This window comes from Pelophylax lessonae, assembly GCF_965119305.1.
Source record: "Pelophylax lessonae genome assembly, chromosome: 4".
Taxonomy (NCBI): domain Eukaryota; kingdom Metazoa; phylum Chordata; class Amphibia; order Anura; family Ranidae; genus Pelophylax; species Pelophylax lessonae.
The window spans coordinates 265142384-265166642 of NC_138771.1; the positions used below are offsets into that span (position 1 = coordinate 265142384).

Below are 24259 nucleotides of genomic sequence, written 5' to 3' on the forward strand. Positions count from 1 at the left end.
GGATAAGAGGTCAATACCCATTGGTGAAGACTATATGAGGGGCGGCGACTGTCAGAGGACGTAAGAGAAAGAAAAATTATTATTATTTAAAAAATAAATAAATAACCACACTCCCTGTCCACTTACCTTTAAGCAAAAGGTAAGTGGACAGGGAGATGAAGCCTGCAAAAACTTCCCTCATCTCCTCTTGGGAAGGAGATGGGCAGGCATTGAGAACAGGCAGTGGAAACAGTCATTAGTGACTGCTTGTGAAACTCCTGGCCACCACAAGAGGGCGCCAGTTCCCTGTTGGAAGCCTCTCTCATCTCACAGAAGAAGGCCGAAAAGCCGGGGCCTCAATTTTCGGACGGCGCGGTAGTCCGTGCACTTGGGGAGGAGGTGGGGGGCGCAAAAGGGACAGGACACCTCCTGCAGGGCACCCCAGGCGCCAGGTCGCTAATTCTAGTCGCCAATGCGACCTGGCGCCCGGGGTTTGTCGAGCCCTGATGCATGCATATTCTTAGCCCCCAAGTGCATAACTTTACATTTATCAACATTAAACCTCATTTGCCAACATAGTTGCCCAATGAAACAGTGCACTGAGGTCAGCTTGTAAGTTGGAGACATCCTGTAAAGAAGTTATTTCACTGCAAAGCTTGGTGTCATCTGCAAAGACTGAAATGCTACTTTTAATCCCAGACCCAATAGAATTTATAAAGATATTAAAAAGTAAGGGTCCCAAAACTGAACCTTGGGGTACACCACTGATAACTTTAGACCATTTAGAGTAAAAATCATTATCAACTACTCTCTGAATTCTATCTTTTAGCCAATTTTCTATCCAATTATAAACTGATCTTTCCAAGCCAGTAGACTTTACCTTACACATTAGCCGTGTGTGGGGAACTGCGTCAAACGCTTTTGCAAAATCCAAGTATACTACACCACAGCCACCCCTCTGTCCATGGTTTTACTTACCTCCTCATAAAAAGAAATCAGGATTGTTTGACAACTTCTGTCTTTCATGAATCCATGCTGTCTGTTTCTTAAAATATTTTTTTCCAGCAAGAACTCATCTATGTGTTTTTTTTATTAAACTCTCCAATATCTTCCCGACTATAGAAGTTAAACTAACAGGTCTATAGTTACTTGGCAAAGACTATGATCCATTTTTAAATATAGGCACCACATTGGCCCTACGCCAATCCAGTGGTACTATTCCAGTCCTTAACGAGTCCCTACAAATTAGAAACAAAGGCTTAGAAATTACAGTGCTCAATTCTTTTAGGATGCGTGGGTGGATGCCATCTGGTCCAGGCGCTTTATCCACCCTTATTCTGTCTAAATATTTCTGGACCATATCACTTTTGAGTCATTGTGGATCATTTGGGGCTGTGTCAATACCGTCCTCATTATAGTCATGAGCTCCCCCCCATGCTCCTTTGTATATACAGAGCTGAAGAAAAGTATTTAATACATTTGCCTTCTCTTTGTCCCCAGTCACCCACTCCTGATTATTTTGTAAAGGGCCTACATGGTCTGACCTAACCTTTTTACTGTTAATATATTTGAAGATTTTTTGGGGGTTTGTCCTACTATCTTTTGCAATCTGCCGTTCATTTTTAATTTTTGCGTCCCTGATTTCCTTTTTACATATTCTGTTATATTCTTTGTAACAATTAAACAATGATAGTGTTCCCTCATTTTTATATTTTTTAAAAGCTCTTTTCTTTTTATCTATAAATTTTATCTTGAGCCACATAGGTTTTATTTTTAGCCTTTTAAACTTATTACCCATGGGAAAATACTTTGCAGTGAGTTTGCATAAAAAGTCTTTTTGAAAAATTCCCATTTCTGTTCTGTGCTCATCAATGCCAATATTCCCTCCCAGTCTAAATCCTGGAGAGCAGCCCTGATCCTTGGAAAATTTGCTCTCTTAAAGTTAAATGTTTTTGCATTTCCTGTATGCGTTTTTTGCTTACAGCTAACATTAAATGAAATCATGTTATGGTCACTGCTACCCAGATGTTCTTTTATATGAACATTGTTAATAAGATCTGCATGGTTTGAGATTACCAGGTCCAATAGAGCATGATTTCTAGTGGGGGGCCTCAAACTGCACCATAAAATTGTCTTGTAATAGGTTTATAAATTTTTTTTTAAATCTTTTCTCACTCAGGTGAGAAGCACCGAAAGTGTCTCAATTCCTGAGGTCTTAGGCTGGCCATACATTATACAATCTTCTTACAACTTTCTGTAAACCTTTCCCTAGATTCACCTGCAACCATGTAGCGCAAGGCCCGCCTAATTGGATACAGTTGAAAGTGTTGTTTAGTTTTGACGTCATATCACACGGTCTTTGGTAAACTCGAAGGAAAATTGGACAAGAACATGCATGGCCAGCCTTAACCTGGTCAGGCCTGGTAGTAAATAAAAGCTGCTGACATCCTGAGCCTCAAAATGTGGCCAGAGCAGTCAGAAGTACACCACCTGCCTGTGATAACAAGCAGTCATTAGGCACAGGTTTGTCTATACAGCCCTTGCCTAGAGGACTAGTCCAAGATCCAGTCAGTTATATGTTGCATGATCCATACCAAAATCAAGTACAAAGACTCGATTGCACCGAGACTGAAGGGAGAGGAAGGTGTCAAACCTCTTTTACAGAGGAGACTAATCCTTTTAGGACTCCCAGGGATTCTTTTGCCACAGGTTTACTTATGCACTTTTGGCAAAGATTTTTGGCCCAGCTGGCTGCTATTTGTCCTCATAGGAAGCACATGCTTAGGGAGGGAATGCACGCTGCTGGTCTTAGCCAAAATCGCTGCAACCACTTATTAGCATTATGTGCATAGTGGTTTGGTAAGTACAGAGGTGGCCTCAGCATGCTCTGGCTTACCTTAGAGTGGTCCTGGCTCGCAGGCTCTGCAGGGCAGAATGGTGCAGCATCCAACATGGGTCAGCTTCAAGCAAACATTCAACACATGTTCCTTGAAAGCTTTCCTGCCCCTGCTCCGGCCCCACCCCCAACTGCCCCATCAGTAGTATGGGTGGACACATACCTGCTGACAGTGTGGTCTGTCCTCCCTACTGCAGAAGGTGTCTAGCTCTGCAAGATTAAGGTTGCATGTTCCAGGTTCCAAAAAACCCTGCCTTGGCGAAACTGGAAGGGCTGTCACTTGCTGCACCCAATGAGGATGTACCTCCAAGTGACACAACCAGAAGAGTGGTGTACCACACATCCTGCTCATACCTCTACCAAGATGGCTCCGGTTAGAACTGATGTCACCACGTCCCACGAGCAAGACACTGCCATCTTGGTCCACCATGTGCTCCAGATCACAGCAGGTAGGAGCCAATGCCTGGGGGGTAAAAAAAGCCAGTGCCCCTCTGCCTCCTGAGGGGCATCTCAGCCAAAAAAGGAGGGAGAAACCCAGAGGGGGGTCCTCTAATTGCCCCTGTCCTGAAGCTGCCTAACCTCCCTAGAAGCTTGTCCAGGCAGTCGGACGGGGAGGCCCTTGCAACTAGCACAGAGCCTAGAAGAAAAACTGCTTGTAGCTCCTGTTGGTCCAGAGGAAACACAAGAACTGAGGCATGGAGGTATGCGACGGCCTTTTAAAATGGTGGATGAGGTGTTTCCTGTTTCAGGTCGGAGGAGACCTCTCAGATTCTTCACTGGAAGAAGACTTGAGAAAAACGCGCTGGATTGCATGTAGTGTGAACTGGCCTTACTCCATTACAGACTTCTATGGTCATCTAACTTGTACGCAGGCCCTGAACCTGACCTAAACTCAGATTTAGGCAATCTTATTATTTTATAATCCTATAGAGAAATCTGGTCTTGTGACCCATTAATAGGTTATGCAGCAGAACTATAAACGTGAGGAACTGGCCTGATTTTCAACGCATAAGAGCTTCAGATTAGTTAGGACAACCTTATTAATGGACCACATTAAGGCTTTAATTTGTAAGAAAAAGCTCTCTATTTAGGGTTAGTACACATAGTGAGATTTTAATCATACATCTAGTCTGGAGTCATTGTTTTTTTTAGCCCACTACGGTAATAAGATCTCCTGTCAGAAACCTGGGCTCTGTTCCTACCTACTGCACAGGGCTTTAGGTGTTCCTGCCCAACAATGCCATGATCACTCATCATGTTGAGAAAAACCCATTAGGAAAGCAAGGCCCCTTTAAAATCCCTCACCAGCAGTCCATGGGGAGGAAAGGTGGGAAAACATTCGAGCATCGTTCAAAACTGAAATCAGCCCCGGTGAGGCTAGAAGTCTGAAATATTTGACCAGTTGGTATTTAACCACAACAATACAGTGCACTTTCAGCCCTTTCCTGCCCAGGTCAATTTACAGCTTTCAGCGCTGTCACACTTTGAATGACAATTGCGCGGTCATTCTACACTACCTCTGTGAAATTTTTATCTTTTTTTTCACACAAATAGAACTTTCTTTTTGTGGTATTTAATCACCACTGGGTTTTTTCATTCCTTACTTAAAAAAATAAAAAAAGGAGAACATTTTGAAAAAAAAAAATGTTGCTGATGAGGCGGCACTGAAGAGGTGGCACTGAAGAGGTACTAATATGTGGCACTAATAGGGGGCAATGATAGGTGGCACTGATAAGAAGTGATATACGGCACTGATGGGTACTGAGAGGTGGCACGGACGGGCAGCACAGATGAGCAGGCACAGACTGGCAGCACTATGGGCACTGATTGGCACTGTTTTTTTACTTTTCTGTAATCAGTGCTCCGATTACCTGTCCTAGTCTCCCCTTTGAAGAGGAGCCGCTGATCAGCTCTCCTCGCCTGACACCTCTGACATTTACATGGGACATGTGATTGGACACTGCCGATCATATGGCTAAAGAGCCAAGTCATTGGCTCTTTAGCAAGATCGGGATCGCGCCATGTCCTAGCAACAGCACTATTGCTGCACTGCGCGCCCCCGCGGTCGTGCGAGAGAGGCGCTTTGGGGCGCCGTCATATCACGGCATCCCAGAATGAGAGCCGCACCGCTCCGCCGTCATTTGATGGTGGGCGGGCGGGATGTGGTTAAAGAAACATTTGTTAATAAGCCCTGGATGAAACTATTAGAATGAAATGCACAACACATACTGTGCCTTAATATTCAATAGTACACTTCATACAAAAGTATAACTTTGAATGATACATTTACCTCCTGTTCTTATTTGCATAAACACATCAGGATACTCCACCATATGTTTAAAATACATTAGCCACACTACACTCTATAGCATAGGTGTAAGCAGGGGGTGTGCCAGGTGTGCCTGGGCACACCCTAATCATGTGTGGTGCCGATTCCCCTTACTGCCTGGGCTTCCCCACCTTTAGTTGGAATTTTTCAGGATGGAGAGCAAGTTAAGGGGCTAGTAAATATGTAATGCACCGCCCCTTCATTTTGTTAACACACTCGCTCACTGTGTCCTTTCATAACTAAAGCATATTGAACTGTTTACTATGCTTCGGTTTGTGAATGAACAGGAAGCCGCTCAGCACAGATCACTTCCCATACATTCACTGCCCCGTGCAGCTGGGCCCACAGAGACAGGCATGTGTGTTTGAGCTTTGAGGTGCACACCCCTATGCTCTATAGATATGATTTAAAGCGATGTCCAGGTTTACTTTCACTTTAAATAGTTTGCTTGGGTCAAGCTATCCAAAACAAACTATTTCCCTCACTAACATGTGTGCCCGCTGGGCGTGCTGTATAAAATGCATGTAGTCTCAGCTACTTACAGATACAACACTGTGTTCTGTGTGCAAGATGAGACCTTCCTGTGTCTCACCCAGAATAGCATTTGGCTGAGGAGAACTCATCTATTCATAGATGAAGTTTTGCAATTCTATCGATGAATACAAAGCTTCCTCTGACTGGCCGAGTTGGAGATCGTGGCATCATGAGCCCACCTCTCTGACTAAGCCAATCAGAGGAAGCTTTGTATTCATTGACAGAATACAAGGATGTCTATAAATGGCTAAGTGCTGCTCAGCCAGATGCTATTGTGTTCCAGAACACAGTGCTCTATATTGTATGTGACTGAGGCTACATACAGTTTATACAGCGTGCTCAGTGGGTGCACAAGTTAGTGAAGGAAATCGTTTGTATGGGACAGCTTGGCCCAAATGAACTATAAAAAGTGGAAAAAAAAAAAACCTGGATATCAGCTTTAAAAACCTAAGATTTGACAAACCCTTTGCTCAAAATGCCCTAGGCATTCCCCATGGACATTGCCCCAGTGACAAAATTGCTAGGGTTTCATTCATTTTGCCAGCAGCCATAAGAGAAAAAAAAACTCACCTCATATTTCTTTTCTGTGTGTTCATAAGCGACTTTCTCTGTGAAGGAGGCATGCTCAACCAGTGTTGGTTTCTGAGGACATGAATTCATGTGCTTGAACCATTCATTGAATACTTCATGTGCTTCCTATGAGAAAAACAGGTTTGTATTTCTTTTTCTAACAGCAGCGCATTTACTTCACACAGATCATCGATTTTGTGAATAGTCATGTGCAAGTCCTCTACATCAACTGTTCAGACTGAAAAATGTTAAAGTTACACTAATCAATATCCTTATTCTCCAAAAATAATCTTTACTTATGCACACTACTGGCCCTGTAATCCATTTTTCATTAAATAGTTTCTCCGGGCCAGTTAACACTGGGAATCACACAGGGATGCACTGTACATTGCTGTGTGATTCACATGCAGGTCTGTGCAGTGACATTTCAGCCCGTTTATTTTCAAAGGGCTGAAATCCCAATGCACCAAAAGTAATGCATACACTACTTCTGGAAAGTTACTGCAATCGAATTGCATGATACTTCTGTACCATGCGATCTAGTGTGGGCAACTGCAGTGTGTTTTGAACGTGGTGCAAGAAATTCACACAGAACATGGGTTTCTTACACTGCATTCCAGTGTGAATGGGCCCTTAGTGTTTTTCTACTACTTTGCAACATCCTCTGTGAACCCCCAAACTTCTACTCCTCCCCCGCACTTCTGTTTGGAATGAGCAGTGCACATTAACTGTAGGAATTGTGCTTAATTTATTCCCTGTATTAAGGTAAAAAATGTTTAGAAAGTTAAAGAAAATATTTTCAAGTATAAGCACTATATTGAAGACCTACTCGAGGAGTCAATGGTTTCTTTTGGAACTGGGACTACATTTTTGGGCTTGGATCCCGAAAACCTGAGTCTGGCAGAAAGGAAAGCTCTTTTGAAGTAGGGGTGGCAGGATGTTGCACCGTAGGCTAACCATTAATGCAAAAGTGAGCCCAGCCCAAGCACAAACACTGTATAAATAAAAATGTATATTCAAGGATTGAGGATGCTAGGGCAGCTTCCATGATCCAAATCCTGAGATCCTTGGATTAGATGACTCAGGAAAACGTAGGTAAAATTAGTTCAGACAACTTCTGCGAGAAAAATAAAATGATAAACCCTGACCCTCGGGGGGTTCTTCAGGCATAAAGTCCTCAAATGAGGGGGAATACTACAGTTTGTGACCAAGGTAGCCCAAACCGGAAAGTATTCCCGAAATGTGCTGCTACAATAGCAGATGGAAATTACTTCCTTGTCACAAATGAGCTGAAGGAAGGCGCCTCAGAAGTAGTGGAGATACCAGATAGGTGAAGGGAGTCAGAGAAGCATAGAACATACTGACCCCCAGGGGATACATTGCATGGAGATCTAGGTCTCAATTCCTCCCTACCTGACAAATGTATTTGACACCCTTCACCCCTATGTCACCTTCCTCTCTGCCATCTGTGACACACTGGCCTACTGACACGTATATAGGGACTCTTAGAGGACAGTGGTCCCAGCTGTCCAAGGGGGCACTGTGCCAGTAAGCACCACAATTCTTATAAATATTGTTAGTACCCCCAGCCCCACAAGGAATAATACTTGCTGTAACCAGTAGTAAACCCAACTTGTAGTCTGTCACCAAGACATCCAGCTGAGCCCAGGAAGCCTCCTGTGACTTGTAGTGTACCACAGCCTGACCTCTATGACCTGTAGTGCCGCACAGCTTGGTACAGCCTATAATACAAAAAAAAAAATAAAAAGCTGTTTATCCCCCTAGCGCCTGCACTGCTGCTCTAAGATTGCAGCCGCAAACGTGCTATGCCCCCTCATGACGTCACTGGCTGTACTTTGCATGTGTGTAGGAGGCTCGGCGGTCTTGTGGGAATGTAGTTGGCTGAGCAGCTCTCTGTCTTCTGCATTTGGTGCCTGAAACTTCTCGGACCCCCACTAATAAGCTATGTACGGCTTGGGTGGCCCAGGGAGTACAGTACAATAGTAAAAAAACACACGCACACAGTAAGTGACAAAATATAGTACAGCACTCTCTACAAAAAAAAAAAAAAAAAAAAAAAAGCAAAATATGTAGAGAAAAAAGGAGGGGGGGGGGGGGTCACCAGCAGGGACTACTTTAGGGGCATTCGCCATTCCTTGCCACAAGAACCCTTGGGGGGTCCAATCTTCACCCATCATGGTGGGCAATGCCACAAGGGTCTTCAGGGACTCAACTACACAGTTAGGGATCACCGCGCTGGACCTGTATAGCACACTACCGGATCCCCAGACAATGTATCTTTGCGTGGAGCTACATAACGCAGTGCCAGCCATAAACCTTTTAGGCTGTCCTCTCTTTGTTTGGTAACCACTTATCTGAATAATGAAGCCATAGGACAAACAAATCGGATTAAAACCCAATCTCTTGATCCTAAGTGGAACCTTTGACAAGCTAGCTAAATTTGTGCAGGGAGCTGCACAACTGTGACCATCACTTTTAGACACTAGCAGAAAACTGAAGCCTTGCCTGCAGGAAGGTATTATGCCTGGGCGTGGACTTCCTATCCTGTTTTTTGCCAGTGTTCAATCACCTGAAGGTGGCAGCACAACCCTATTTGTAATGAAAATAAAGACGCAAATAATATAGACATCAGTGCTCACCAAGTATGCTCTTATACACAGGTGTTCACGTATAGCATTGTCATCCTCTGCTGACATAATGTTGTCCATCTCTTGTTCCTCCAGTTGGTTGTAGATCTCGGTTATAGAATCGGAGGGAATTTTGGCATATACTTCTTTTGCAGCATCATGTTTTTTTAATGCTAAAAATGTAAGCACATGCATCAGGGAATATCATTAGAAAAGGCATGTTAAATGTGCCTTGAAAATTTCCAATCACATCTTCAACTATAGGTATATATCCTAGTAATGAATACTATATCCTATATGAATTCATATACAATGTGTATATATGCAAGACAGGCAAATAAGATCCTGTAGTTTGCTCTGCAGTTGTACTAATTCCAAAGGCTCATTAGGGCCGGCCACACACTGTTCGAATCTCGGCCGGTTCAGCAGGAATCAAAATCAACTTTGGTGCAACCAGCCTGCCGGATTCTCTTGCAATTATTGCTAGCGGCTGCTATAGCCGCTAGCGATAATCACGGCCTTCTCCTGGCGGGGGGGTGGAGAGCATGCTTGGCAGGAGGAGTTCCCAGATCAACACTGTGTTGATGGGGGGAATAGAGTGAATTTCTTTCCTGCGACCATGGTTGCTCCCTGTATAGCCAGCCTAACTAAAAGAAATAGCTACATTTTATCCCAACCTTTAGCCAGTACATCTCATTGGACATTTATAGGACACATCATGATTTAAAGACAGACGAATGTCACAATTTATAAAGGCATTCAAAAAGGTAAAATGTAAAATCTCTTTCCAGCAAATATGCCATAATGTGCAAATCATTCGTTTCTGTTGAAACGTGAAAGATACAAGACACCACACATTATTTCTTACCCAGAAATTTCCTGATAATTGCATTGCTCTGCTTTAGTGCTTCAGCTCTCTGTGCAGGATCAAACACCAGCCAATCTATCACGTCTATCTTTGCACGGTCCTCCTGCCAGGAAAGATTAGGGTCAGTTATGAAAATGTGGTAATGTTCTCAGAAATGTGTTATCTTGTTTATATAAAGAAAACATCTTTCTAGGAATGGCTTTCTAAAATAATGTTATAAAGTTAAAAGTGCACCTCTAGCCCCAAGAATAAATATGTGGTAAAGCAGGAACATAAGATAGGTACTGGAATATGGTTATTAAGCTCTGCCTATCACAGGAACATAGTTATTAAAGCTGAGTTCCACCCTAAAAATGAAGTTTGGACCGTCCGCTAGCTTAAAAAAACCCTGAAAAAGAATTGGATTACAATTTTTTTTTTTGTTTCACTTACTTTGTTTTTTAATGAAAATAAACTTGCCTTCCTTCCTCTTCCTCCCTCTGCGGCCACGGCCCCCGACGTCACTTCCTCCTTGCATTGACTCCTGGGAGATGAGCATCATCAATCCCCTGAGTCAATGCGCCTGCACCGGAGTCACTCGTCACTTCCGGAGCAGGAGCGTCAGTCCTTGATGAACAACTTCTGGGCATGCGCAGAACCAGCTGCGGGATGACGTGCCTGCCCCAGAAGTGACGAGCAGGGCATTCTGGGACTCCGACATCACCGAAGAGGACACGAAAAGGGACGCTCTGTCTTCAGCTGCCCACACCTGAGACGGCGGCGCTGGACAAGACATTTTCAAGGCAAGTATTTCTTCTTACAGGTAAGTTAAACAGGGGACAATTCAGAGGCTATCGTTGCTTAAATGCACTAGCCCCGACTGTCCCAGGGGTATTTTTAGCCTAAAATCTTTTTTTAGGGTGGAAGTCTTAGCTCTGCCTATCACACCAATTAAACACTACTACTGATACCACTTAAGAGCTATCACCTATCAAAGTCGCAACCCATTTGTAATTAGTCACTGTCCAATGAATGGGTTGTAGTGGGGTATGGTATAATTGGAATTAGGTGCTGAAAAAAATCCGGTTATACTAAACCTAGTTTAGTATATGTATAATGCATGTTCTTCCTGCACTTGCATGAGCTTGCTCCCGGCACTTCGGTTTCCTCCAACACTCCCAAGGACATGTTGGTAGGTTAACTGGCTCCTATCTCCATTTGCCCAAGTGTGTGTGCACGCACGCACAAGTATACGATCTAGAGAACTTAGATTTTAAGCTCTTGCAGGCAGGGACAGTGTGAATACAGTATGTTAAGCACTCTGTATATTATTGGCACCATATAAATACCTATAATAATGCAGCAAACACTATGTAGTCATACAGGTTTAGAGTTGCTCAAAAGTGTTACCTGGAGCTTGGTTTAACTTGTCAGCGTATCTAAATCTGCTAGTGCATCCATCACCTGTGATGTATTTCAGTTTTCTTGCAAACCTGGCCTGTTAGTGTGCCCCGAGGACCGGAGTTTAGAAACACTGCGATAGATCACGAGGAATGGTTCTTTACAGGCAAGAGTAGAAGTAATGGAAGCCAGAAAAAAAAGCTTTGAAGAGAATATCACAGATGGGTTCAAACGGAAATTTTTACCAACACAAAGTACCAAGTTGAGCTCCCACAGAGTTCTTACCAGTGGAACAAAACACGTTATCTTTGTACAAAGACACATACAAAGGAATGCAAAGCAACAGGTCTCTGAAAGAACAACCAAGGCCAAAATCTGACCCTTGATTGTACATACCCTGATCAACTCCCAGTTTAGGAAACTTTAGGGTTCAAGCCACAACATACTTGCAAGGATGAAGTCCCTGAGCCTCATATCAGGCAAAATGAGACTTCCAAGTTCTGTGGTCAAACCTCCTTTGAAGTTGCCTTCCTAGCCTTCAGTAGCGTAGGGATGACCGAATCAGACATTCAGTGACTTTTATTCAACTGCCATGTCATTAAAGTCAGCGATGGTAAAGGATAGAAGATTGGACCTTGCAACAAGGGGTCAGGTGGATCCGGTAAGGTCCATGGTTAGTCCACCATCAAGTTTACAATGTTGGAGTTCCATGTTGTCCTGGGCCAGGGTGGAGGACTCAGAATCAGATGAATGCCTTCCACTCAACGTCTGTGATGCAGATGAGGTAGAAGCTGTAACAGTGGGAAGGCAAATTATAGAGAACAAATTCCACGGCATCCACCATGAACATTTAGGGGTCCCTGGTCTGGCATACTAATCTGTTTAGTTCGCGTTAAACCTGGACACCAGAGGAACCACGTCCGGATTTCCCCACCTTTGGCAGAGTTCCCCGAACACCTCTGGGTGAAGATTCCAATCCCCTGAAGTCAGTCATGTGAACGGCAAACAGAGTGGGGACGAGACATAGCACCCAAGAAAAGTTATTTGCATCCTCCTGAGCAGCCCAACTTCTAGTGCCTCTCTGATGATTTATGTACATTTCCACTATGGCATTATCCAACTGAAGAGGGAGACACTCCAGCTGCAGTAGAGCCAGACAAATCAACCTAAATACCAGGGTGTTGATGGGCAATGATCTCTCTTGCAGAGCCCAAGTTCCCTGGACAGATTGTCCTGAACTCCACCCCTCAGCCCACCAGGCTGACAACCTTGGTCAGAGCCCTCCAGGACAGAGGAAGGGATGATTTTTGCATCTCTGGCATTTTAAACCCACCAGTTTAGAGACAGTCTCCTTCTGGACTATAACTGCATTGGAGAGCCCGGCAACTTTTTCTCCAGTCCCAGGTCAACAAGACATTAAGACAGCAGGGCCTGGAATGAAACTGGGCAAAAAGAACCACCTCGATTGGAGGCTACAATCTTTCCCAAATAGTATAAAATCCAGGCGCTTGCAATCCAAAACGCCCATTATGGAAATTGAACCAGAGGTCACTTTAATAAATAAAATCACTAACAATGCTGCCAGTCCCTGGCATGGGATTTAGATGCAAAACATTATTGACAAAACACGGGCAGCGCACAGTAGTGGTATATATCTGAGGGATGACCCTTAACCCATACACAGTACGTTGAGCGATAAAAAGGAAACAGTTTATTCACAATTGGAGATAAAAAAAGATAAAATGCCAAAGTACAAGTGGTTACTATGTGGTCCGGGTGGCCAGCGAAGAGGTCGACAAGGTCCCCATGTGTGTGCACCAAATGGACTGATTGTCACTCTCACTCTTTGGGTGTAGAAGAACCCTAGGAAGGATGGAGATAATTCCTAAGAGGGACAAAGAAAGAATCCAAATTGGACGCCGCTGGCGTGTGTGCCAGCCATAACACACAAGCGCCACAGGCAGTGCGGCTTCCGGAGGTGACATCACGCGGTCGCTGGGCAACCGAGCCCAGAGCAAGAACCAACGTGGAACTCAAGCTTGCCTTGTTGCCGTGACTACATGTGTTCCGCGCATGCACTTTGTCAAGTCACAGAAGTGGCGGCAACAAGGCAGATATAAACCCAAACAAGGGGGCGGGGAGTGGGCAGAGCTAGCAGAGCTGCAAATACTTTAGTATTTACATATTGTGATGTATTTTCTTACTGGGGTGAGTGAAGATGTTGAAAGGTTAAAATTTAAAGTCTCATGCAGTTCTGCTAGCTCTGTCCACTCACCACCCCCTTGTTTGGGTTTATAGCTGCCTTATTGGGAACCTCTCCTCCATGATCACCACCTCTATGCAGTCGCCGAGACATGCCCTGCTGAAATACAGGTAGAATGTCGCCAAGAAAGTCAGTCCAAATTCAGCTGAGAGGTAGTGTGTCAAACTCTTGCAACACAGTACCCTCAAAGTGGGAGAGACTACTCCCACATAGGAAATCTCCACCTCCCCTTGTTAACAGCGATCTGGGATATGCAAAGAACACCCCCCCCCCCTTTCCCCCAAATATTTGCTGTGCAAGAGCCTGTAGTACAAAATGGTGACCACCATTAGGCTCTGCATGGAATTACATCCCTTCGCTTGGTCTCTTCATACACAAAAGCTGAAGAGAGAAGTATTACATCCAGCTCTTGGCGCTGAAAGGAGCCCTCGGTCCATCCCAAAACTCTGCTACAGCCATGCAGTGACATGAGCAGTTTGGGGCATGCAGCCAGGGCCACAGCAATAACGTTTAAATAAAAGCAGCAATGGAAGGGTGCGCATTTGCGCGGTCTCTGAGTCGGATGTGAGCTGACTGAACTCCGCGCACCGCCAGCTCTATTCCAGATAAAATTAGCAGCGAAGGCTTGGGCATCGGCCATACAACACCCTCCGAGCCTTCCTATCGACACAGGAAGCAGCACAGGGTGACGGGACAACCCAAGAAGCAGACTTATAAGCAGGGAAATCCGCCGCGATCCTCTCCCGAACAGCCTTACCCCTCCAAGATTGCCCTGGGCAGGAGAGATACAGGTGGGGGTCTGTGACCTAGCCAGCCACGATCTCCCAAGCCTCAGCCGACCAGGATCCATTCTCCTCATAGACCTCAGATGAGCAAGAAGCAGCACTTCACAGCTGATCTTCTCCCTATCCCCCATCTCCTGCTACGTCCCTGGGCATACAAGCATCGGAGGGATTCCAAGCCTCTTCCCTGGACAGGCATATATCTGAATTGGCAGAAATTGCTATGAGCCAACCAAGCCCCACACATACTCAGCCTGACCCCCAGCCTGTAGCCTACACAGGGGATGCTGTGTTGCTTGTTTTAATCATTACCACAGACCTTAAGCAGGACTTCTGGAGCATTGGTGATAGATTGGACACTATAGAGTCCAAGATGGACGGCACTATCTCTAGGGTCAGAGCTCCAATACAAGCTCTAAACTCCATACTAGATTGAAGGAAGCGTATTCAAAATGTGAAGACCTCTAAAATAGGTCTCGCCGTTATAAATTCTGCATACGGGGTCTTCCAGAAACCACCACTGACCTGGAGGGGACAGTCCATGAGCTGATGAAAGAGCTGATCCAATATTCTGCCTCATCAGTTGGAAGTAGATCGGGTCCATTGCGCTCTAACTGCCCCTCAGTCCGACAGCCTGCCGCAAGATATTGTTGTCAAGGCACATTACTATCGGATTAAAGAAAATTGATGTCGGCCGCTAGAACCAGATCTGATCTCGCACTACAGGCAAAATCTATCCAACTGTTCGCTGATCTTGTCCATCTACAATCCTAAAACGTCGGATTATGAATCCAACAATTAATGAACTAATTAAATACAGGTGGTCCTTTTCTTTTTGACTCTCCTTCACACACAGGGGTAAATCACACTCTTGCGACATTCAAGGAAGGGGAGTATAGCCCGCTGAGCGTTGGTATAATTTCTAGTTTTTTTTTTTTTCTGTTCCATGATCACCATTAGCCCTGCCCAGTTGCCTGCCGAGTTACAATACTACCCACTATAGTTCCTAACAGGTATGATTGGCTTTAACCTATCCAAACATGTTAGCTCTGCCTTTTCATATATGCTTATATGGACATGAGTCACAGTGAACACACGTGCCACGACTAGTGACCTTGCCCTCACCTGGTTGGATGACGACGACAATATCACGCTTACTGTGTCAGGCCTGGTTCCTGATCAGGGTATTAGCTCACTATTGGCTTTATGATACAATGCAATGTTTGAGTAATGTTTTGGCCATAGGCCAAACTGTTTGCTTCTGTTGTATTTCACTCTCTTCTTTGGATTTTTTCTGTTCTTTGGATCCTGCGTGCTGAATTTTCCACTCTGATCCCGGGGACGGCTTATGCTCAGAAGTCGTCTTTGGGGCCTCCATGACTGGTACAGCTAAATTAGGAGAGTACATTCTGCCTTACCATGTCTAAAGTCTGTTCTACCAAATACACAATAGTAACCCACAATGTGCAAGAATTTTATTCCCCCTCGAAACGCACTAAGGCCTTCCAATATAAATCATAAATTAAGTGCAGATGTTCTGCCATTACAGGAAACCCACTTTTCTCAAACTTCTGCTCCCAAATACCTCAGTGCTAATTATTTACAGTGTTACTTATCTACCCTTCCCTGAGAAGAAGTTTGGAGTTGTGATATTTCTTTCTAAAAAGGTTCCTTTCACACTACTATTGTTATCAATAAGGATGGCAGATATGTCATGGCAGTGGGAAAGAATGATCAGATGGTTTCGTTCATATCCTACTATGCTCCTAACACTAAGCAGGTGGATTTATTTTGTAAGATGTTGGGGGTGCTTCTTCCCGAAGGCAAAAGGATGTGTGGTGCTGGGGGGAGACAGCAATCTTTCATTAGATCATACCTTAGATAAATTGGACCCTCATAGAGCAGCTCTCAAAAAGGTTGCAAATTGGCATGGCTGTTGCATCGACACGATCTGATCAAAGCCTGGCGGGAGAATAACCCCTCTACTAGGGTTTATACACACAGCATGTATTAGCGCATTGACCATATTTTAGTGCAGACGCCTTTGCGGTCATTTATTACCCCTGTTAAAATTCTTGAATCATCATGGTCGGATCATTCCCCGGTCAAGCTGTCCCTTTCGGATTTATGATCCAAACTGTCTCCGTCATCTTGGCGCGTTAATGCTGCTCTGCTCAATGATCCAATTATATACCAGGAAAGAGAGAGAGCTATGTAGCTTTTTTCACGAGATTCTACCAGATACGTCCTGACCATGATATGGGGAGCCCATAAAGCCACTAGTAGGGGCAAACTCATTCAGTTGGCAGCTAGAGCAAAACGAAATTGGGAAACTACGATTAAACAAGGAGACATTGTACCTCTCTCAAGAAGGAACAGCGTAAATCTCCACAGATCGATATTAGGCACAAAATTAATATGGCACGGGCAGCCCTGAACCTGAGCTTCACCACTCAGGCTGAAAAAAATATTTGTTGGTTCAGACATCGCTTTTACGCAATGGGCAATAAGCCAAACACGATGCTAGCTCAAAAATTAGCTCCAAGAGTCTACACGTCTGCTCTGCCTTGGTTACGTCTCAAAAAACGGTCAACTGACACAGAACCCACAATCAGTAGTAAGTCAATTTTTTTTCTACTCAATGGCAAACCAGACACTATCAAAGAGGCACAGGATGATACATTTTTTCAGGATATTTCTTTACCTCAATTACAACATGCTCCTATGGAGCGAATGGATAGTGAGTTCAGACCATGAAATTCGGTTGGCAATTAAAAACCTTAACCCACCTAAAGCCACGGGACCGGACGGGTTCTCTGGACATTACTACAGAAAGTATCAAGAGATATTGATTCCACATTTGCGTAACCCTTTATAATGAAACTCAGAGGGTAGGCATCTTTCAATAAATGAGAACAAGACATTTATACATGTGTTACCAAAGCCAGGTAAGGACCATGGAGATTGTACGAAATACCAACCCATCTTCTTGATCAACGTAGATGTGAAAATTATGACCAAGGTCCTTGCAGCATGGACAAATTCTTTTCTCGCACAATATATACATCCTGATCAAGGCTTTGTTCCCAATAGACAGGCCTCCGACTAGACCAGGCGAGTTATAGAAGTAAAATCTGCGATTTGCTCGGACTGGGATGCAAAGGGAGATAGACAGGGCATGTTGCTGTCTTTAGAAGTAAATAAAGCTTTTGCTTCTCTCTCGTGAGATTATCTATTTTAGGTTAAGGCACGCTATCGATTTGGTCCACAAATCTTGTAAATGCTCCGGGTTCTCTATAATTACCCCACGGCATCCTTGCTGATCAAAGGATACTTGTCTCGCCCCTTCACCATTTATAGAGGGGCACTTGCCAAGGTTGCTGTCTCTCCTTGTTGCCGTTTATCCTAGCACTTGAGTCCTTGGCCATAAACATACAAAATTGTATAGATGTCTGGAGTATCGATTGTGGGGACAGAGAGCACAAATGTGCTCTTTTTGCCAGCAATACCCTCATGATGTTGTCTTCACCCATTACCTCCATCCCCAACCTATACGCAATACTCTGTCCTTTTTCGGTCTTCGGATAAATCATGCAAAATCTCTGGCACTGAATATATCGCTGAGAGATAACACAGTTAAAGCCTTAAAGAAGAACTTCACTTTCCAATGGCAGTCCAAGGTCTTTCCTTATTTGGTATCCATAATGCGCCCTCCTTGCACACTTTAGATTCACAAAATTATCCCCCACTATTCAAAAAACTCACAGACGATCTAGCTAAATGGCAAATCCACCCTCCATCGTGGTTTGGCAGACTATTCTTTAAAGAGGAATGTTCTTCCAAGGATTTTATATTTGTTTCACACCCTTCCTTCCAGTGGCACTCAATAGGTCTGACCTGGTTGCATTCCAAAGGAAGATGTTTCAGGGGGAGAGGTGGTTTGGGGGTCCCAGACTTGACCTAATATTTCTATTCAGCCCAGTTAGCACAGTTGATTCGATTTCTTACAAAAAATTCCCATCCCTTATGGATGCGGGCACAATCATGTTCCTGCCTATCTAGACCGATTTCTCTCCTGACATGGCTACTGCCAAAACAGAGACCCAATATTCTATAGACCCGCTATTCTATACCCATCCTTATCACTCTCCCTAGGGATATGGTATAGACGATCTAAAGCTTATAATTCAAATTCATGGCCCGTTTGCTCCCTGGTTTCAGAATCCTGAGTTCCCCCCAGACCTTGCCACCCAAGCTTTCACTTGGTGGAATGAAGGATTTTTACGTATAGCGGACATGTGTGACCATAGGGGTGTGTTGCCTAGAAAACTCTGATCAAAAAAGCATCAACTACCAGGATCTGAGTTCTTTCGATACTCCCAGTTAGCACATTATCTTCATTCATTAAAACGCAAATCAGAAATCAGATATAGTTTGTATGACCCATATGGAATATTTATGCAACAGGTTTGGACAAGCTTAGGGGGTAAGCTTAGGGGGTCACTTATCGGAAATATACAATATCCTAACATCATCCGAGGCCAAAAAACAAGGCTAGATGGAGAAATGGGAAGCGGATTAAAATGAATCCCTAGAACTGGATGAGTGGCAAGTATTGGCACAAAATGCCTTCAAGTCTCTCATCAACACTTTGATCCTCAAAGCAAACAACAAGATGCTCCTGAGGTGGTATATGGTTCCGGTCAGAATGGCTTCTTATGTATTGGGGGCTTCTCCACTTTGCTGTCGTGGCTGCGGCTGGGAGGGCACAGCGTTTCACACCTGGTGGCAATGGCCCCAGGTGCGGCGTTATTGGATTCAAATATATAATCTAATCCCTAAGCCAGGTTATTCTGCAAAAGTCCCCGAAACAAGCATTATTGGGTAGCCCCGTGGAGAATGCTCCAAGACATTTTAAACAATTATCTTCATATTTGTGGCAGCGAGGATAGTGATCGCTAGGTTATGGATGTCAGCTATCATACCTTTTGACCTACTTAAACGCTCTTGGATTATGATAAATGAACGCCTTTCGGCCATTCTGAATGAGGTAAAGCGGCTTGAAAGTTTGGAGCCCCTGAAATAATTATATTGAAGGTGACTCCTGAGCTGGTTTGGCTTAGGCTGTTCCTGGAGATGAGCGTGAGCATGCAGGTAATCTATCCTACTTCTTTCTATTCATCTGATCTTTCTGCTTATTCTCCATTCTGCAGAACATCCTTGCTTGTTTTAGGGGGGACGTCAGATTTTTTGATTTGAAATATGGGAATACTCTCCCTCAATTAGGTGGTTACGTATGTTTAAGCATAATCTAGGAGCCAGGATACTTGGCTCGAATCTCCTAGCCCAGTTACTCACGTTTTCGACAAAATCATCGTAATTCTCAAATGGGACGACGGTTAGAATTGTATTGAGTTAATCGTAACAATTTGCAATGAGAAAATGATCTTATCTTCTGGTTTCATTATATTGCAATAGTATGTCAGTAGTAACCTTTTGCTAACTGTTTGGTTATATTTTTAAGGTATTCTATGTGGGAGGGGATCCGTGGCATGGATAATTGTATTTTCTTGCTTAGGTCTTCAAAAACCTAATAAACTTCATTGATAAATAAATCAACAATAAGTCAAATAAAGACACTGGAGGGTGGTTACCCTTGAGAAGGGGACAACTAAGTCCAGAAGGTCAAACTTGATAACCAGATGCATGGGGGTACAAAACAAAAGGAGACTATTTCTTGCTTGGAGGTATTAAAAAATGACATGTCTAAAACTGTCAATAATGAGCTCCTAAATTAGCTGTATTAATTTTAAGAAGAGTAGTGGATACTTGCCTCACTCGTGGTAGAAGCCAGGGCTGGTGTAACGTCATGGTGAGTAAATTCAGTGCTATCTTTTTTTCGCGTGTTTTCAACCACAGTCTTGGTTATTGTTGCAACATCCAAACCTTCAAATATATATATACAAACACACTTAAAGAAACACTACAGACAAAACATTAACCAGCTTGATCTTAAAAACTGTTAGAATAGACATTTTTATATGTTCTCTCTGGGTATCTTACTTTTTATATTTTTCTTTCAATTATTGGCCCCTTACAAACTAGTATGAACATGCTCATTAATACCAAAATATGGTTGTAATGAGTTCATATTTTGTCATGACCTAGCACAGAGGTAGGCATCCAATTCTGCAGCTGCAAAACTCCAAATTTGGTTCTATCTGGAGACTTTTAGCTTTAAAAAAAATCAAGGCATATATCAACAAACTTGACAATTTGTGTTTCTAGTTTTATTGTTGCCTCAAACCTTGTTCAGCGAGGCTCCACACTACTGGACAGTCAGCTTTTGAACCAAGATTCCACGCCTCGCTTTTGTTAAAAGTTTTTCTGACAATTCTGTCACCAGAACCTGTACATCATAATTTAGCACAAGTGGAGTACTTATTGAAAATTGCTGCTTGCCAAGAGGACAGCCCAACACCATAGTTAGACACCGAAGCATCACACACAGGAGTTGAAGGTTACACAGGGCTCCCTCTCATACTCTTTATAGTTGAACAGGGAAGTGTGGGACTAAAAGGAAGGTAAGCTGCTGGTGATGCCATGGTCCACATGTATGGTCAAGCCCAAGTACTACTGTGGCACTGCAAAAAATATATCAAGCATTTGTGGAATGTATTGTGCATTATAGATACTATAACCAGTGAGGATCACCTGCTTCCTTGGCGAGCTCCAGGCACTGATGCCGCTGTTCTTGCTCTGTGACATGCTCCAGAAATGCAGCATACTGTGTGACAGCCAGCTCTTGGGGAAGGTGGCTGACATAGAAGGCTATCAGTTTTATGTGTTTGTCATTTACAAGTCTCTGTGGTATAAAACGGAAAATAAAACTAAAAATTAGATTTCTGATGGTACATTTTTCTGAATACTAAAAACATTTGGCTTGTGTTCGGTCACAAGTCCAAAAATCCTTATTTTATAAAACATTGTCTCGTCAAGGTTTATGAAAGACAGGAGCTAAATTGTAGGGCCAACATGCACATAGTAAAAAGGTAGTTTACCTTTATAACAACAACAGAAAAAGAAAGTCTATGCAAAAAAAAATAATAATGAATTTTGTCACAGATATATTTTTATGTGACAGGGATTGTTTTTTTCAGGAACAATTACTAGAGATCAATTTACTTGGAACAACATTATGATAAGTAGGGCTGCGGATCTTCACTTACCTCACGATTCGATGCGATTACGATTATTAGGGTCGCAATTCGATATGATTCCGCGATGCATCACGATTACTATGGGGACCGTTTTCTAAAGGGGCATCTATGGGGACCCTTCTCTAAAGGGGGATCTATGGGGACACTGCTCTAAAGGGGGATCTATGGGGACCCTGCTCTAAAGGGGGATCTATGGGGACCCTGCTCTAAAGGGGGAACTATGGGGAGCCTGGGCCTGCCCTAAAGGGGATCCAGGGGAACTGAGCTCTAAATGGGGATCTATGGGGACCCTGCCCTAAAGGGTGATCTATGGAATAGATCCCTTTAGTGCAGGGTGGCCATAGATCCCCCTTTAGAGCAGGCCAGCATCCCCAGAGATCCCCCTTTAGTAGAGCAGGTCCCCCCATAGATCCCCCCTTTAGTAGAGCAGGTCCCCTCATAGATCCCCCTTTAGAGCAGGCCACATCAGGTTAGAAGAGTTACCTGATGCTAGTTGTAGTACCATAGGCCCTGGTAAGGAGGAATGCTTGTCTCTGTAGTCCCCCTAATTGTAGTATAGCAGGCTCTGGTAAGGAGGAATGCTGGGCTCTGTAGTCCCCCTAGTTGTAGTATAACAGGCTCTAGTAAGGAGGAATGCTGGGCTCTGTACAGAGCCCAGCATTCCTCCTTATAAGGGCCTACTGTACTACAACTAGGGGGACTACAGAGCCCAGCATTCCACCTTACCAGGGCCTACTGTACTACAACTAGGGGCACTACAGAGCCCAGCATTCCTCTTTACCAGGGCCTGTTATACTACAACTAGAGGGACTACAGAGTCTAGTAGTCCCCCTAGTTGTAGTATAACAGGCCCTGGTAAGGAGGAATGCTGGGCTCTGTAGTGCCCCTAGGGGACTACAGAGTCTGTAGTAGTCCCCCTAGTTGTAGTATAACAGGCCCTGGTAAGGAGGAATGCTGGGCTCTGTAGTGCCCCTAGTTGTATTATAGCAGGCCCTGGTAAGGAGTAATGCTGGGCCCTGTAGTGCCCTGACTTACCAGGAAGCAGAGCTGCAGCCAGTTGTGGGTGAAGTAGCGGTAGCCGGTAGGTGTATGGAGTAGGGCTCGGACACAGACAGGTCCCGGGTGATGAGCCTCATGTCGGGCATTTGGAGCTCGGACTCGTGCAGTGCACAGTACAGGCGGAAAGCAGGGCCTCCTCGGCCAGTCCATTGGGGGGCCAGTCCGTGGGTCGGGATGCTCTGCAGGCTCCGCTCTCCTCTCCCACGAGGAGCTCCGTGTTCGCAAGCCCGGCCGCCGCCACTCATCAAGCGCCAGCGCCGCCCACCCCGGAAGTTACGTCAAGCTAATCGATTTTGCAGTCACCCAGAATCGATGCAGAATCGCGAAGGGTCGCACTGCGATGCATCGATTCGGCGATTATATTCCGCAGGCCTAATGATAAGCATTTTCTAGAGTACTAATAAAAATGCTGTAAATCACCTATTGTTCAGAAAAATAGGATTACTGGGTTACCTGTAAAATTATTTTCTTGGAGTACATCACATGACACAGAGCACCTTCAGAATCAATGCAATAGTGTTATGCTGCCTCCTTCAGGTGACTGGACACTTGCAAAAAAAAAAAAAAGGCAGAAGTCCCATCCTAGGCATAACCCCTCCACATAAAGGAAAGGCTTCAGTGTTTGTAACAAGCTATAAACTACAAGATAGAGGGGCAGGATTTATGTTTCCCTTAATGTACTCCAAGAAAAGGATTTACAGGTAAACAAACCCAATTTTGTTTAATCGGACATCACAGAACGCAGAAAGTCTTCAGAATCATTACAATAGGGATGTCCCAAAGCACTAAATATAAGAAAGGTAAGGGCAACATGGCTACAGGCCCCAAAAAACTAAACCAGAATAGGGTAGAACCTCACGCAGCAGCCTGCAAAACACGTCAAAAACTAGCATCGTCAGCTGCTAACATCCACCTGCTAAAACTTTAGGTATTAACCGAAGACCATGTAGCGGCTTGACAAACTCGAGTTACAGACGCAGGATGACTAACAGACCAGGAAGCACCAACACTATTGGTGGAATAAGCCATCACCACGAACCGGTGTAACTTTTCCTTCAAAAGCTTGAGGGGGAAAAAAAAAAAACAGAAATCTGCTGAGAAACTGAACTTGGAAGCTGCATGATCATTCCTTGGGCCTTTAGGAAGCAAAAAAGTAGACTTCAAACGACTTCCAAAAGCACAAAACACATCCAAAGAGCCTTGTCCCTGGCATCTGAGGCTTAGGACAAAAAGACAGCAACACAATGTAATGTTCCAAATGAGATGGAATTAAGAAACCACCCAAGATATCTGAGGCCAAAGAACCACCTTGCACAGCGGAACACCGGGAACTTTTTTTTCTTTTACAGGAAAGGGTAGCCAAAACACTGGGAGCTGAACTAAAGGCAACCAAAAAAAAAAACAACCTTCCCTGTCAGAACTAAAGGAATATTCTGGATGAATTCAAACGGAGACTTCTGTAATACAGAAAGTACCAACTTGAGATCCCACAAACTCAACTGAGTCCTAACCAGTGGAATACATGTTGCAACCTGCACAAAGGCCAGCACCAAGGAATGGGAAGCAATCGGCATCCGAAAAAAGACCTCCAAGGCTGAAATCTGACCCTTGATTGTACTCAAGGTCAGTCTCAGATCATCTCCTGATTTGATAAAAGCCAAAATGCAACTCGCAACATTCTTGCGGATGAAAGCTCCAAATCTCACACCAAGCACTATAAGATTTCCAAGT

At 44.1% G+C, this 24259-nt stretch overlaps 1 protein-coding gene across 1 annotated transcript in view; it reads right to left on the reverse strand.

Annotated features, from left to right (window-relative positions):
- The window catches only part of NUP107 (nucleoporin 107), a 116117-nt gene that overhangs the window by 31047 nt on the left and 60811 nt on the right, over nucleotides 1-24259 (reverse strand). The window contains exons 21-25 of the mRNA XM_082252760.1: nucleotides 20964-21114; nucleotides 20083-20195; nucleotides 9825-9927; nucleotides 8969-9129; nucleotides 6309-6434 (exon numbers count right to left, since the gene is read on the reverse strand). Coding sequence (XP_082108886.1) covers nucleotides 6309-6434; nucleotides 8969-9129; nucleotides 9825-9927; nucleotides 20083-20195; nucleotides 20964-21114 — 654 coding nt within the window. The remainder of the gene's footprint in view (nucleotides 1-6308; nucleotides 6435-8968; nucleotides 9130-9824; nucleotides 9928-20082; nucleotides 20196-20963; nucleotides 21115-24259) is intronic.